This window comes from Euleptes europaea, chromosome 18, assembly GCF_029931775.1.
Source record: "Euleptes europaea isolate rEulEur1 chromosome 18, rEulEur1.hap1, whole genome shotgun sequence".
In the NCBI taxonomy this organism is placed as follows: Eukaryota; Metazoa; Chordata; class Lepidosauria; order Squamata; family Sphaerodactylidae; genus Euleptes; species Euleptes europaea.
In genome coordinates, this window is record NC_079329.1 from 36792005 (window position 1) to 36808221 (window position 16217).

The following is a 16217-nucleotide window of genomic DNA, read 5'->3' on the forward strand; positions in this document are numbered from 1 at the left end:
AGCTTCAGAGAATCCCTCTTAAGAGACCACCCAAGTTTTGTAAAGATGGGTTCAGTGGGGGCTGAAATATTGGCTCCCCCCCTTTTCTCTTTCCATGGCTGCAGGGGGCGCATTTTTGGGTGTGCCGACCCCAGACTTTCAGCGGAACTTCAGTCAAGGCTTTTTAAGATACCACCCAAGTTTTGTAAACATTGGGTCAGGGCCCCCCGAGATATGGGCTTTCCCCTTTCCCCTATTGGGATGAATGGATCACCCTCGAGAGATGCATATGTATGGATCTTATATTGGATACAAATGGAATCATATTGGATTACCCAGCCTCCCAGCCCCTCCTGCTGGAACAGAAGACAGCCACAGTAAGACCCCTTTGGGGGCTTTAATCTATATTTTTTCTTTTCTGTGTGTGTGTGTGGGGGAAAGCAGAGTCTGTGTGTGTGTGTGGGGAGGGAGCAGTTTCTGTGGGTGGGGGGGGGAAGACAAAGGGGGCTTTTGCCACTTCTGCCTGGGGTGTGCCTTCCCCCTTCAGTCTCTCTCTCCCTGGTTTGAGGGGGGGCTTCATTTTTATTCTTCAGGTTTTTCCTCATTCATAAGATCAGTTAGGTTATTTTGATGCTTGCTCAAAACTGGTTTTCAAATGGTGACTTAAAGAATGCATCTGCCTGGTCCCAAGTCCAATGCAAAAGGAGAAATTCCACCCCCTCCTGCTCATTATGCATAGCTAGCTGCCTCTGTCCCTTTCCATGGTATGCAAACTCCCAGGCATCAGGTGTTGCTATGCACTGTTGCAAAGGTGTTGCATTGCGTGCTTGTGTTGCTTTGCAGTTGTATTGTTTTGCAAAATTCTTCACACCTGCCCCGCCCTTTGCATGTTTGCAAAGGGGTTGCTCTGCCATTGTGTTGCTTTGCAAAGTTCTTAGCACCTGCCCCGCCCTTGCTCTCATCAGCTGTTTGTCCGGCCGGGAGCTTTGTGCGTGGGCGGCAAGCTCTGCGGAGAGATACACATTAAGGGTGGGGGGGACCCCTTTCAGGGCCCATATCTCAGCCCCCCCTGACCCAATCTTTACAAAACTTGGGGAGTCTTTCAATATACGTCCTTTGAAGCTCTGCTGAAAGTTTGGGACCTCTAAGCCCAAAAATGCCCCCCCCCAGAGCCGCGGAAAGGCGCGGTTGTGTTTTTAATGGCTTTATTCGGCCGAATTTTTTTTCCGAACTTTGAATTTCCGCCGAATTGAACGGATCCGAAGTGGGGGAGTTCGGACTTCGGCACGTACCGAAGCCACAAGGGCCAAATTCGGCCGAATCCGAACTGTACCGAATTTTTTTTTTTGACAGCCCTAGAGTAATCTCATTCAGACACGCAAGCTACACGCACAAACGGCTTACAAACAGAACTCACAGAGGCTGCTGCGTAGTGGCCCCCCTTTTCTTTAGCATCAAGCAAGTAGGCACACACACACACATGCCAAAGGCTAGAATCTTTCCTCTCACATAAGGGAACAGCCTCCCTCCCACCTATTCCCCCTTTCTGATACTTTCGCTTCAGCCTGCAAAGGAACACTCTGACCATTCATTAATGTAGCATTGCTCACGCACGCGCTGTAGAAACTAATGACGTTGCATTGACAAGCTAACATCGAATGTTAAGTAAATGTAGCAATGTTGCATTGGAATGTCAAATGTCTATAAAACCTCTTGCATTGCCCCTCCCTCGGTGTGACAGGATTGCAGAGCTGTTCGTCTGTATCCTGGCTCACCCGGTTATGACTTCTTGGCCAATAAAGCAAGCCGTAAGCTCACACCAGCCTCCCTGCCCTCATTGCTCCATTGGACTCTATGTTAATGAGGGGGCACATCAGTACTAGATGGAGATCTCCTGCTGTTTCAACTGATCTCCAGCCGATAGAGATCAGTTCACCTGGAGAAAACAGCCGCTTTGGCAATTGGACTCTATGGCATTGAAGTCCCTCCCCATACCCCGCCCTCCTCAGGCTCCGCTCCAAAAACCTCCCGCTGGTGGCGAAGAGGGACCTGGCAACCCTATTTTCTTACCATGTCTGAGTCAACCACCAACGCATCCTGGTTGCTGCAGGAACCCCAACTGTGGTATGTTGAAGGAACATAGGAGAAGGCTATATGCTCGTAAGAGCCCGCTGGAGAATAATCCTCTTCAGGGTAGCGGTCAAGTTCATCGGGAGAAAGGTCGGGGTAGTCAGTTTCTGGAGTTGGAGGCTAAAGAAGAGCGAGTCCAAGCAGAGGTCAGCTTTACACATGAAGCAGGCGACTCTATCCTTCCCAGCACCCTGAACTGTTAGGGACTCTTTCCCCTACAACTAGGGTTGCCAAATTCCAGGTATTTGCTGGAGATGACACATGAAGCTGCCTTCTACTGAATCAGACCCATGGTCCATCAAAGTCAGTATTGTCTACTCAGACTGGCAGCAGCTCTCCAGGGTCTCAGGCAGGGGTCTCCCGCTATTACAACTGATCTCTAGCCAATAGAGATCAGTTCACTGGGAGAAAATGGCCGCTTTGGCAATTGGACTCTATGCCATTGAAGTCCTTCCCCTCCCCAAACCCTGCCCTCTTTAGGCTCTGCCCCAAAAGCCTCCTGCCAGTGGCAAAGAGGGACCTGGCAACCCTACCTACAACCCAACACTGAGCCCTGTCAGAGCTAGGATGGTGGCTGGAGATCTTCCACTATTACAACTGATCTCCAGGTGACAGAGATCAGTTCCCCTGGAGAAAAGGGACGCTTTGGCAATTGGACTCTATGGCATTGAAGTCTCTCCCCTCTCCAGACCCCTTCCTTCTCAGGCTCCGCCCAAAAATCTCCTGGTATTTCCCAGCTCGGAGATGGCAACCCTAGTCAGAGCCCAGGCTAACACTTCTAGGTGTTAAATGTGCCACAGAATGGCATTTGCAAAGAGGCATTTGTACACGCATGCTATAGGAGAAGACATTCACCCCTCACTGAGGGTTGCCAGTCTCCAGGTGGGGCCTGGAGACCTTCAGGAATTAAAACTGATCTCCAGACTACAGAGATTGGTTCCCCTGCAGACAAATGGCTGCTTTGGAGGGTGGACTCTAAAGCATTATACCCCACTGGGGTCCCTCCCCTCCCAAGATCACGCCCTCTCCAGGCTCCATCCCCAAATATCCCAGAATTTCCCACTCCAGAGTTGGCAACCTTACTCTCATATTCCTGGAGGAAAGTTCTTACCAACTCTGAACATGGAAAAATCAGACTTAACATTTGCCAGCCTTTCCTAATCCTGGGACTCTTCATCGCCCACCATCCCTATCCAACAGCCAAGAGTAATTCCCAATCAGATCAATCCCCCCTCCCAAGATTTACCCTCTGGTCCACACGGCTGAAGGGAGCAACTGCAGGCTGCATCTCTGGATAGCTCAGAGGGTCTCCTGCCCGGGGCACATCCCACGATGTCTCTCCTGTGGCTGTATTATAGAAGAACACCTGCCCACTGACTTGGTCTACATATTGGTCCCACTCCGTAGGCGCAGCAGGGCTGTAAGTCAGGGAAGAGGAGCACGAGTGGGTGGGACTCGCCCCATCGACAGAGCCATCAAGCGGATAATCCCATGTCGTCTCCCCGGTCACTGGGTTGTAGTAGAACACTTGGCCGCTTTCCGTGTCTGTGTGGGTCTCCCAGTTAGGCGAGGGACTGCCAAGGCACGGCTGAAGGGTACCGTCCGCACTGGGAGCTGCAGCTGCACTCAGTTCTTTCTGGAGCTCCTGGAGATTCACGTAGACAGGATCCTGGGCTGATTCCGTGTGTGACTGTTCAACCAAAAGAAAGAAGTCATCCACCTGGAATCATCTTAGAATGGGAACCCACTGACAGTGGGATGCTGAAAACCATAAAACTCTCCACCCATCCAGGTTTGCTGGAAAAGCCTAGCTGTAAAAGCCAATCTCAAATTGGTCAGGGGACTGAGCAGGGTCTGTATTGTGGCAGCACTGAAATATTTTTGCCCAGCAAGGCATCTCTTAGCCCAGCTCTACAAGGAAAAAGGGTTTTGCTATTTCATTTTGCCTTCCATCATAGGTTTGCCTCTTTTACAATGGATTTTAAAGGATTTTCTTGACCTGGTTGGTTTTATATGGAGTGGACATCCTTTTTTTTTTTAATTTAAAAGCTGTTTGTAAGTTTTAATGGAATGTATGCCAAGTGCCTGATCTACTGCTCAGCTTTAATAGTGAAATACAAATCACACTCTGTACTTGCTCAGAGGCATTCTCTACTACTGTTGCTCATCTTTCAGGGACTCCACCTTGACATTCAAAAACAGGCCTCTGATCCTGAGAATTAATCAGATTAAAGAGGTATCCTTTCCCCAGTTCACAGCACTTCTTCTAACACACACACACTTAGCAGGTAAAGATTTTCTTGCCATAGATAATTATTGGTAAGAAGCTTCAACTGCTGACTTGCTACCTGCAGGGCTGAGGCTGGAACCAAAAGATATTTGCAAGTCTCCTGAGTTGTGTTGCCCAAAAGGAAACAGATCTTTTAAAAGGTGGCCTGGAACCTTTTCATTCAAGGAGCTCCAAAAAGGGGTGACTTATTTTCAATGACTTGCTATTTTGCCTGCTTCATCACCTGCCCAGAGTTTCAAAGATCAGGTGAGGTAATAAGATTTTACACTAGTATGAGCTCAGATTTTTCACTTACTTTGGCCCAGCAAAACTAACTCTTGCTAATCTTGGCTCGTCTTTAGTTGATAATATTCTCGTAAAGGTGTCCATATTTTTAGAACCAGCATATGCTTTAGCAATAACTTCTTATACAGAAATGAGCATGTGTACACACTTTAATGGCATGAGGACCTCACCAGCTGATTTTCCAAACTGGCACATGAGGCCAGTTTTTCTGTTGAGTTGGCAGCTCTATTGAGATGCCACAATGAACGAACGCACATTTAGATAAGAAGTGATCAGAACAGATGACAATTCAAAGCAATTTCTGTAGTTTCCCAACTTTCTAGAATTTGGCACATAGGGACAGAGCACAGCTGGGGATCTGGAATAAAGCACAAGAGTTAGACAAAAAAAGTTTTCTCTGATGATTCCACCTTCTTGGTTTTGTTTCAGATTTTTCTTTAAACGGCCCGTTTAAAATTTGCATAGGTTTGTTTGCATTTTTTTAAAAAAAAATCTGTTACTTTTACATCATTATGAGGTTGTTTTTGTTTCTGTGTGGGTTTGGGCATGTAAGCGGTTTGGATCACCTCTAAGACCTTTATTGCAGAGTGGTCAAGGTTGCTGGATTACAGGGTTGACCAAAATTTAGAACAGGGGCAGAAATACCCCCCCCCCCCGAATTCATGATTCTGGGCATAGTTCATGCAAAGCAAGCATTTGTTATGACCAAATGGGGGACCTCAGTGTGACAACATTTAACTCTACAACAAATTGTAATAACACGGCCCCAATATATGTTACATCTATTCGCCCAGCAACCTCATACCACCTTGCAACACCTACACACACATTGAAGGAAGAGTTTTGGAGGTGCTCCACAGAACGATGGTATGCAGACAGGATAATATATTAAAAAGTGTAAGGGAAGAAAGGATAAATAAGTAACATTTAAAGTAAGTAAATAAGTAAAGGAAATAGGATGTATGGAATGGTTTCAGCAGCTAGCTGATAAAACAAATGAAAGAGACCTGCTCAGCACGACACTTATGAAAACACAAGCCCCAAGATTACTTTTCATTTTTTTTCTGTTATAATTATGCTTTGTTGCCTCTCACAATGTATGCCAGCAATATTTACACTTTTAGACCGCAACCTGCAAGTCACATGGGACTACCAGTTTGGGTTCTTCTTAACCCAAAAATGGGGACTGTGGTGAGAATTCTTTATATTAAACATATTAATGTTTGGTTTAAGAAGAACCATCTCTATATGACAACCTATAGCTTAGAAACCTTTGACTGACTTCTGCCTTAAAGGGCGCCGGAGATGACATTTGTAGGAGTTAATTAAAAACACACTAGGAGCTAGTAGTTATGCTTTAGGGGGAAGAAGGTTATTTGGACCGGTAACAAGTTTATCTGTTAGATTGGGGGAAATTGCTTAGGTACACAAGCTTCACAAACAGTAAGTTGTCAGAGACCCTTTTTAATTAAGTAACTTATTTGGAACAGGACAATACCAAGTGAGATAGAGCCATAATTTGTGGAAAGCTCATCTCGGGGGAAATTTGTAAGGAGGGGCCGTTCTGTCTCTCTTGGTTTAGCCTATAAAAAAGTCCTTCAAGATCCCAGTTCTTTGTCATTCTGGGGAAAGAGATCAGGCTTTCCACTTGTGGTTGCCATCTTTTTCTTTCTTTGGAATGGCCCAGAGCGGCTCTGTTGTTTGTCTGTCTGTCAAACTGAGTGTGGGGTTTTCTTAAATCTGTCAAGTATTATTTTTCCCTTTTGCCTTATAACCTTTGTAAGTTCAATAAATCTATCTGCTTTACTGTTATATGTGTGTGTGGTCTAAGAGTAAAAGGTCTGTCTTTCCTATCACATTCTCTGGCTTTGCTTTGGTAAGAAGCAGGCAGGGAAACTCCAATTACTAGAACCCAAAAGGGGGACTTGAAAATTCTCCCGTCAATGACCATCACTAAATAGTCAGGAAACTGAAAATGGAACCTAAATGTTTGTTAATTTCTATGGATAGTTTCCTGAATGGGCAATTCAACCGCAAGGGCCATGCAAAAGAGGCGATTTGTGCTCCAAGGGCCAGAACTCTGGGCTACCTGGGAAATCCATGGCTGGATTTTCTGACATTTTCCTTTAATATTAAAAAGCAACCATGAAGGGGGGAGGTGATTGGATTGGGGCCAGGACATTGAAGGAGGGAGTTTTAACCCCTTCCCTCTCCAAATCAGCTTCTCCAAACCAACCCCCCGTGGATGCTTCTGAATATTACAGAAGTAACGGAGAGATCCAGTCATAAGGCAACACCTGATTTAGCCCTAGGGAGAGAAGGGATTAGAGCTGGAGTCAGCTGGACCTAGGGTTGCCAACCTCCAGGTACTAGCTGGAGATCTCCTGCTATTATAACTGATCTCTAACTGACAGAGATCAGTTCACCTGGAGAAAATGGCCATTTTGGCAATTAGACTCTATGCCATTGAAGTCCCTCCCTTCCCCAAACCCCGCCCTCCTCAGGCTCTGTCCCCAAAACCTCCCGCCGGTGGTGAACAGGGACCTGGCAACCCTAGCTGAACTAGCAGGCAGCTCTGGCCCTTGCAGCAGGAGTTGCTCTCTGGGAAGCCTCCGAAAGGGCTTGCCCCAGGATCTGGAAGCACAACAGCCACCAGGGCAGAGCTAGGGCCGGGCCGGGCGGCTTCTGGCATCCTCTGTGTCAGGCATCGCCTGAGAATGGTATGTTGTGGGTGAGCCAGATGCCAGCCAAGGCCAATGTGTGATTCCTTTTCCTAAGTGTTTTGACTCCCTTCGCGGGAACCTCTGGAAGCCGCTCTTGGGAGGGGGGTTACCATGGTACCCTGGGCTATCTGTTTTTTGATTATCTATTTATGCCATGCACTGTACAGTTGATCCTCACTAGTATCCCCTTGATTCTTGGCTTCTGTTACCAGTTGATCTTTCCTAATAAATCAGCTTTCGTAGGATTCCCTGCCTGCTGAGCCTGTTTATGGGATTATCATGGGACTAGAGCTCACATTAGGATACTAGTCTCATATCCTATCCTTTTCCTTGGCTGGAGCCCTGGATCTGCACTTGCTCGGGTTGGAGCTCAGGACGTGCTCCCCGAGGATCTTCTGCGCGCAATCCTTGAGGAAGCGCGCCGGACTCACACCGAGTTCCACCGGCTTGTTGGGCTAGTGGTGGACCAGTGGCAGCGGCTGGAAGCGGCGGCCCCATGGGACTCGTGGGAGGCTGATCTCCGTGCCCAGGATAAACTTTGGTGGCTTGACTTTTTACTGGAGGAGGCGAGCTTGGCGCAAGAGGACTCTGCCCTCCTGACTCGACTGGTGGCCGACTTCGGTGCGTCCCAGACGGCGCGGAGGGACGCTCCGACCCAGGAGCCCACCCATCCTTCTCCCATGGCGGAAGGCCAGGGGGAACACGTCCTGGATCTTGACCAGTCCAGCCTGGACGCTCAAAATGCCACCGCCAGGACGCTTCGATGCCTCATGGATCTGCGGGAGATGGCGACAGAGGAGGATGTTCAGCAAATTCTGGAACCGGAGTACGGCCCTTCCTCCGTCTGTTTATGGTTTTATCTGTTTATGGGATTATCACAGGACTAGAGCTCACACTCTGCCCCCTCACTTATTTGTAAGGCAGACCAATAGGAAGGCACCATCAGCCTCCAGTGCTCACTCAATGGATGGAACAAAAGTTAGGAGCATAAGCCCCCAGACCTCACTGCTTAGAATTGGGAACCCCATAATCATGCAGGGGGGCGCTTTGATTTTACAAAATTTATATCTTGTCTTTCTGCTCTCACAAGAGCCACCGAAGTGGCTAACAAATTAAAACATGCATAATAAAACCAACATTTAAGAAACCATTAAAACCAACCAAAAAAGAACAACACAATATTAAAACCAGACCTAAAATACAGACAAAGACATAAAACAACAATCAATACTGCACCTTTAAAATTCTTTCTGCTCTGACCTCTACTTAACAACACTATAAAACGGGTGGGGAACCTTTTTCCTGCCAAGGGCCATTTGCACATTTATAACATCTTTTGGGGGCCATACCAGGTGTAGATCTCCCGGTGGGGGGGGAGAGGCTAGGGTTGCCAGGTCTCCAGCCACCACCTGGAGGTTGGCAACCCCAGGGGAGGCCACACAGAGAAGGCCCGCAGGGCGCCCCCCCCCCCAGGTGGGAGGGCAGCCAGCGGTGGGCCCCAGCAAACGAGGCGCCAGGGGGGCGCAGCCCGCAGACAATCGGCAAGGGAGGAAGGAAAACAGAGAAAGAGGAAAAGGGAGGGAGGGAGGGAGGGAGGGAGGGAGGGAGAGAGAAAGGAAGGAAGGAAGAAAGGAAGGAAGGAAGGAAGGAAGGAAGGAAGGAAGGAGAGAGAAAGAAAGAAAGAAAGAAAGAAAGAAAGAAAGAAAGAAAGAAAGAAAGAAAGAAAGAAAGAAAGAAAAGGACGGAGGAAGACAAAGAAAGAGACAGAAAAAGAGGGAGAGAGGGAGAGAAAGGAGAGTGACAGAAAAAGAGGAAGAAAAGAGAGAAAAGCCTCCCCCCTACACACACACACCTGCGCACGCCGGCCCGCACAACCGGGCCCCAGCCTCCCTACCTCTCCCGCCCACACACACACACACACACACCCTACGGTGCATGGAGCCCCGAGCGACTGGGCCCCAGTCTCTGTGCCCTCCCCCCCCAGAGTCCATAAAAGGCCCCCCTGAAGCTCGGTCGGCTCCCACATGCATGCTCTGCTGCCGGGAGCTGCCGGCCTCTTCCCCCCCCCCCCCCGCTGCTCAACAGCCGTCAGGCAGTGAGAGGGGCTTACAATGTGCTGTGGCTAGGGGGCAGCCTTGGGGGAGCGTCCCTCCCCCTCCCCTCTCACCGACCAACAGCCGACAGTTGGCGAGAGGTGGTCCAAAGGACACTGCAGCGCCCCTGTAAGCCACGGCACCAGGAACACCCTTGGGGAGGGCCGCTCTGGGCCCCACCTCCGTGGCAGGGCCCCGGAGCTCCCGAGGGCCACAGAAAATGTCCTCGGGGGCCGCATACGGCCCCCAGGCCTGAGGTTCCCCATCCCTGCTATAAAATATAGTTTCAGGTTCCTTCATCATCACTTTAATACATTATTGATGTTTTATTACCAATAGGCCATACACCAAAAGAATGTAAGAAACAGAAATAACAAAAAACAAAATTTAGCCATGTCAACTGTGCAGTTCTTGCTATAGCCACTTAAAAATAACTTCAATTTGTGAGCATGTGGAGTAGCCAAGTATTTTAGTAGCCACTTTGCAAGAAACGTCTCCCTGGCTGTGGAATATTTTGGACAATGATAATTTTTAAAAAGAGTCGTGGTAATGAATCAGCCACCAGTAAGAGACAGTTGCAAAGATGCTATTCTGGAGGCATCTTAAGGAAACATCCATTCATTTGAGCTGTAGGCAATGCGTTGCAGCATCCTACCATAGACAGCTGCCTCAGTTTGGGAACCGTCAGCATATCTTGTAATCTTGTTGATGTTTAAGGTGCTACTGGATTACAAAAGATACCCTTAATTGAAATCAATTGCGTTGGTTTGAGTGCAAGACACCAAACATGCTGGTGTCAGCAAATGGCTGACCAGCAAATGCTGACCAGCAAATGCTGGTGTCAGCAAAAGGACCAGCACAGCCTCCAACTAGGGTTGCCAGATCCAGGTTGGGAAATACCTGGAGATATTGGAAGTGGCGCCTGAGGAGGTCGGGGTTTGGGGAGAGACTTCAGTGGGCATAATGCCATAGCGTCTAGCTTCCAAACAGCCATTTTCTCCAGGTGAACTGACCTCTGTTGCCTGGAGATCAGTTGTAATAGCAAGAGATCTCCAGCCATCACCTGGAGGTTAGCAAACGAAATACAGCAGTAGCAAAAAACATATAGTAACAAAAAACATACAGAAAAACAAAGAAGACTGTCAGAGTCGCTATACCGCGTATCAAAATATTCTGTAATATATCAAAATGTCACATCGATATCAAAGTGCATGTGCAACGAATATCACCAATACGACAGGGAAATGTCCACAGCAAAACAAGCGCTTGCCCCACGACCAGTAAAGCTCCTTGAGATCTCCAAATATCCAAGAAGCATGATCTCCCCGGAGTGAAAAATATAGGTGCTGGACTTTAGTCCGCGGTTCAATGACCCATCAGTGGACTTTCCTCAGTGGCAACGTGGTTCCTGTTCACAGCACCTATATTTTTCACTCCAGGGAGATCATACTTTCTGGATATTTGGAGATCTCAAGGAGCTTTACTGAATACTTTCTGGACTTTGGCTTTGCATTGTTTTGTGTGGCCATTTCCCTGTCGTATTGGTGATATTCGTTGCCCGTGCCATTTGATAGCAATGTGACATTTTGATATAATACAGAATATTTTGATTTGTGGTATAGCGACTCTGACAGTCTTCTTTGTATGTTTTTCTTTATGTTTTTTGCTACTGTATGTTTTTTGCTACTGCGGTATTTCGTTTGCTGACCTAACCTTACAGCAGGCTAACCCCTTTTTGTTTGGATCACCTGGAAATTGGCAACCCTACCTGCAACAGGACTCCAGGGGTGCTTTCACACATGCTGAATAATGCACTTTCAATACACTTTCAATACACTTTTAACGATTGTTCGCAAGTGGATCTTGCTGTTTCACACAGTAAAATCCAGCTGCAAAGTGCATTGAAAGTGCATTATTCAGCATGTGTGAAAGTGCCCTATTAGTTTTGAGAATTCAGATGGGGAAAATGTGCATCCAGAAAGCGGTGAATCCAAGGCGAAACCTCACATGCATCAATGGCCATAGAGATATAAAATTATCTGTAGCTGTGAAACCACAATGCCATTTGTGCATGGGAGGTTTTGCCGTGGGTTTGCAGCTCTCTATATGCACATTTCCCCCCCCATCCGAGTTCCCAAAACTCTGCACAGGGGCTTATTTTTGAGTTTTAAGAATTCGGATGGGGAAAATGTCCATCTAGAGAGCAGCAAATCCAAGGCAAAACCTCCCATGCATAAATGACCCAGGTTAATGGAAAACTAATTAAAACACGAGAGTCAGGATGGGGGATACAGGAAGGGATGGGCAGCAGCTGTTCATATGCACAGGTTCTCCTGGGGCAGCTGGGCTAGTCAACAACACACAACTATCCCGCAGGGTGTTGGCACACAGAAGAAGATCTGCAGGACTTCCGCCCCGGAGCTTTCAACACAGGCTCACTCATCGGCCGACAGGAATGAGGAAGTGACTGCTTGAATCCCCGGGCATAGAACTGCAGAGGGCTGGAGACCAACAGCTCCTGGGGGTGTGCAACTCAATTCAGTGAAGAGCTCCCCCCGCCCCAATGCTGGGCAGGGAGGAAACAGAGCAGGGTTGGAGGTGGTGGGCTACCCTTCTGGAGTCCTTGTAACTCAACAACCTCCCCCCCCATTCGTGACACAAAAGGGACGCGAGAGGTGGTGAAGCATAGAGCTTAGCAGGAGAAATAGGAAAGGCTGTGGGTCAAACTTCATCAGCTGGCTTAGGCAAGTCACAGTTTTTGCCGCTTCACCCCCACCCCCTAATCTGTACCAGCAATGGGCAGGGAAATGCATATTTTTCAAAACCACCTGGGAAGCAGGGCTGGTTCAAGGTACTTTTGTTGCCCCATATAATGTACACCCAGTGGTGAAATGACATTTTGCTTAGAGTCTGTTTAAACAATTGCCACTTGGCAAGGTGGCTGTTGAGTTCACCCTCTGAGAAGACTCAGAGGCTTCCATAAAACTGCGTTGGCAGGTAGTCCAAAGGTTGCCCAGCTGGTTTTTCCTTCTTGGCCCATTCATACATAGCTGGAATTGGCCAGAAGGACAAAACACGCTGGCCAGAAGCTGCACTTAAGCAAGGGAAACTATTTTTTTCCTGGGATTTTAGTAATTTCCCGTTGGGTAACAGAGGAGTGGTCTAGGGACTGTACTGAGAATTTCTGTGAAAGACAGGTCCTCAGAGAAATGGGGACAACGGAGGAGACGGGGGCGTCATACCTCAGTCAGAAGGGAAGGTCAACAAGATGGCTGGGAATGGTCAAGACGTGGAACGGTGCCTGAACAACCAGGCTGAAAACAGACTGTTCTGCCTACCGCTTGCTTTATTGTCTAATAGGGCTGTAAATCTTGATATTTAAGGAAGGAGAACAGTGTTTATTGCATACATTTATTTTCCTTTCCTTTGTCAGTTGATGCTTGACTACATGCTTGTGCTTTCTGTAACCAATGGCTATACAACTAAAGACGACATTTTATTTTTCTGAAATTGGTGTTCTGTGGTCAGTCTCTGCACCCACACGGAAAGCCTAACTTGGCTTATGCTTACCAAAATACAAAGAGAAGGTAGGGAGACGCTTATCTGGCTATGAATAATCCTAAACCGCGACATATTCAAAGTTATCCCCTCCTCCCATGGTACTATGGAGCAAAGGGGTTGACCTTTTAATTTGAAGAAGAGTCTCTTTAGAGACCACGAGAGAGCATCTGGTTGCAGATCACCAGACAAATCTACCTCTTAAGTACTGGTCTGCTGGCGGCAGCAGAAAAGAATCTGAGATGGGCTGAAATAAAGCTGGAAAGGGGAAGCTCCTTATTGAGGTACTGCAGCTTGAAACTGGGACCAGCCAAGTAAATTCCACATCCTCATGGTACCTACCCCCATCCCCTCCTGGGCCTGTTCTGCCACCAGGCCAGTCCAAAGCCAAGCATCGCCATAGGGTTAGATCAAGACTACATTTTCCTTCAGCAGGATGGAACTCCCTGGCCATTTATGCAGAGTCCATTTTGATGCACGCTCAAAGGTCCTTTTTAAAATCCAACCTTTAAAATGACTATTCATAGTCCCGATGCAAGAGGAGAAGTCAAACAAATTCCACCACCCCCACTCGCCTGCTCCTTCGCAATAGTCGTTTGCATAGCTAAGCCGCGGCTGGGATTCTGCATGCTTCCTTCAGTGAATGCTTCGGTGTGGGGGCGGAGCAAATACAAATGGTCATGTTAATGGGGCTCTTAAGAAATGCGAAGCAGGTATGTGCCGGCTTCGCAGTGATGTCTGGAGTGATGGTTCAGCTTGAAATAATAAAAAAAAATACGTGGGCTCCTTCAGCCTGGAATGCGTTGCTAATTACCAAGCATAAACAGCCCCTGCCTCTCCTCTTCCCACTGCAGCCCAGTAACATCCACAAAATGGGAGAGAGGGGGCCCTGAGGAATGACATGAGGGAGGTCTGTGGCAGGAGAAAAGAAATTAGTGGAAATTATCAGTTCAGCCTGGATCCAACCCACTGGGACTTCGGCTGGCACACAGCTGAGGGTGGTGAAGGCTAGGGTTGCCATCTCCGGGTTGGGAAATTCCTGGAGATTTTGGGGGTGGAGCCTGAGGAAGGTGGGGTTTGGGGAGGGGAGGGACTTCAATGGGATATAATGCCATACAGCCCGCCTTCCAAAGCAGCCATTTTCTCCAGGGGAACCGAACTCTATCGCCTGGAGATCAGTTGTATTAGCGGGAGATCCTCAGCCACCATCCGGAGGTTGGTAACCCTGATGAAGGCCCATGACGGCATGGCAGTCCTCTGCTATGGCATCAGTGGCTGTGAACGTGAGATGCCCCTGCCATGCATCATAGGCCTCTTACTATTGTAGTGCCCTATTAACTTAGTTCACAGGGAAAACATATATTCTTTCACATATATGTATATTTACATAGCATAAGACACACATACATATATATTCTTATATACAAGTCTAGAATCACTATGCATGATGGGTAAAATACATTCTTTGGTCAAGAGACATTTACTACTGTAAGGTCTGGGTCAGCTTGACCTACAACTGTTTTCAGTCAGCTGCAAGTGAGATCATTATTTCTCTGTGTCTTGGATGGTACAGGCAGCCTCGCTAACAGGCTAGTGATTGATGAGACCATTAATGTCATCTTAGGATGTATAGTTACAGGTCTTCATTACCAGCTAAGGTTAACGCCTTCAAAGGACGCTTATAGGATATGCAAATGGTTGTTTGTACGTTCTTAATGGTCAGTGGCTCAAGCCTTCTACGCAATGATCCTTAGAGTTGTCTGTTTAACCACCGATAAAACATGCTGTTTTCTCTGTTCTAGGTGGAGAGCTCTGACTTTCAAAAAGAGTTTCTTCCACGTGCGCTCTGCTCCTTTTATTGATCCATAAAAGACCTGCTTAATTGTTAACCTCTGTCTTGAATTGCTTGATTGAATGCTAAAAGTAATTAGGGCTTTACACTATGAGCTCAGAACTGGCGCTGCTTGGAAGGACAAATGGGAGACCTGAATCTGCCAGCGAGGGTCCTTTTGATTTCCTTCCCAGCCCAGCCAAACCCTCACCTGCATAGGCTCACAGCTGCTCCTTCCCCCTTTCCAGAGCTGAGCCCAACACTGTACCAGATTCTGGAGCCGCGCATCAGAATGACCTAGGAAGGGAGTGAAGGAGCGCAGATCTTGAACACAGGACCAGGCACCGGGGCAGAAGACTCCTTCTTGACCTCTTGAGCCAGTGGGCAGCAGTCACAGGCCCACGTTCTGCCACCAACGGCAACGGGAGTTTTGCTTCCCCAAACTGAGCAGCCTTACTTTGGCCCAGCCTGCGCAGCAAACTGTTTCCAGCTGGGCTTGGAAGATGCCTCCAAGGAGCCCAGCAAACGCTTTTCCTGTTGCCCAACCCCAGCGCCAGCTATTCAGAAGGATACTGCTCTTGATCAAAAAGCTTCCACGTAGCTCTCCTGCTGAACATCTGGCCTACTGTATAGATCTATTTTCAAGAGAAACTGCATTCAAACTACTCCATATTTAGCCTGCACCTCCACATCCCTGGCTAAATTTAGGACTCCGCTCTTTACTTCCCCTTCCTGTTCCAGCCCTGTCTGGGTGGGAGGGAAGAGGACACAGCCCGTCCCCCAGAAAGCAGCTCTGGGCCCATGAGGGAAACTCAGAGCTGGAAATAGGGCCACTTGGCTGGGCCAAATGGCACGTGACATTGGAGTCCTGGGACCGGATCTCCCAACACCTTCCTTCATATGGCCTGGCTGCCTTTGAAGGAAGATGTTTATCTTGCAGTGAAGATAAGAGTAATCTAACAGAAGGTGTCCCTTATGCAACATTTCGAAGGCAGCATGGCCTTCCTGCACATTCGTTGCACACAGTCCGGACTATACTTCGCTGACCACTGGCATTTCTAAAACACACAGAGTTTCAGGCCTGGACAATCATTTCCACCAGCTAACAAACTTACTGATATTGCAGTTTCAGCATGGAATACATGGGACGCAGTTAAGATCGCTACTTTCCCCCTTCAACAGGGCTCCTAATAAGGCATGTGGGCAGAAGTTCAACCAATACGGTTTTCCTATCAGTGTATTTTTGTGGCTGCAAATCCTACCACGCCACTCTGAATGGCAAAGGAACGGAAAGATAAGCAGCAGCGGCAGCCTGCACAAAGCTGCTG

General features: G+C 48.0%; 1 protein-coding gene across 1 annotated transcript in view; it reads right to left on the minus strand.

Moving 5' to 3' along the window:
• The window catches only part of ARHGAP27 (Rho GTPase activating protein 27), a 68365-nt gene that overhangs the window by 32428 nt on the left and 19720 nt on the right, over nucleotides 1-16217 (minus strand). Inside the window, exons 3-5 of the mRNA XM_056863331.1 lie at nucleotides 15778-15798; nucleotides 3356-3783; nucleotides 2050-2229 (exon numbers count right to left, since the gene is read on the minus strand). Of these exons, the coding sequence (XP_056719309.1) occupies nucleotides 2050-2229; nucleotides 3356-3783; nucleotides 15778-15798 (629 nt within the window). The remainder of the gene's footprint in view (nucleotides 1-2049; nucleotides 2230-3355; nucleotides 3784-15777; nucleotides 15799-16217) is intronic.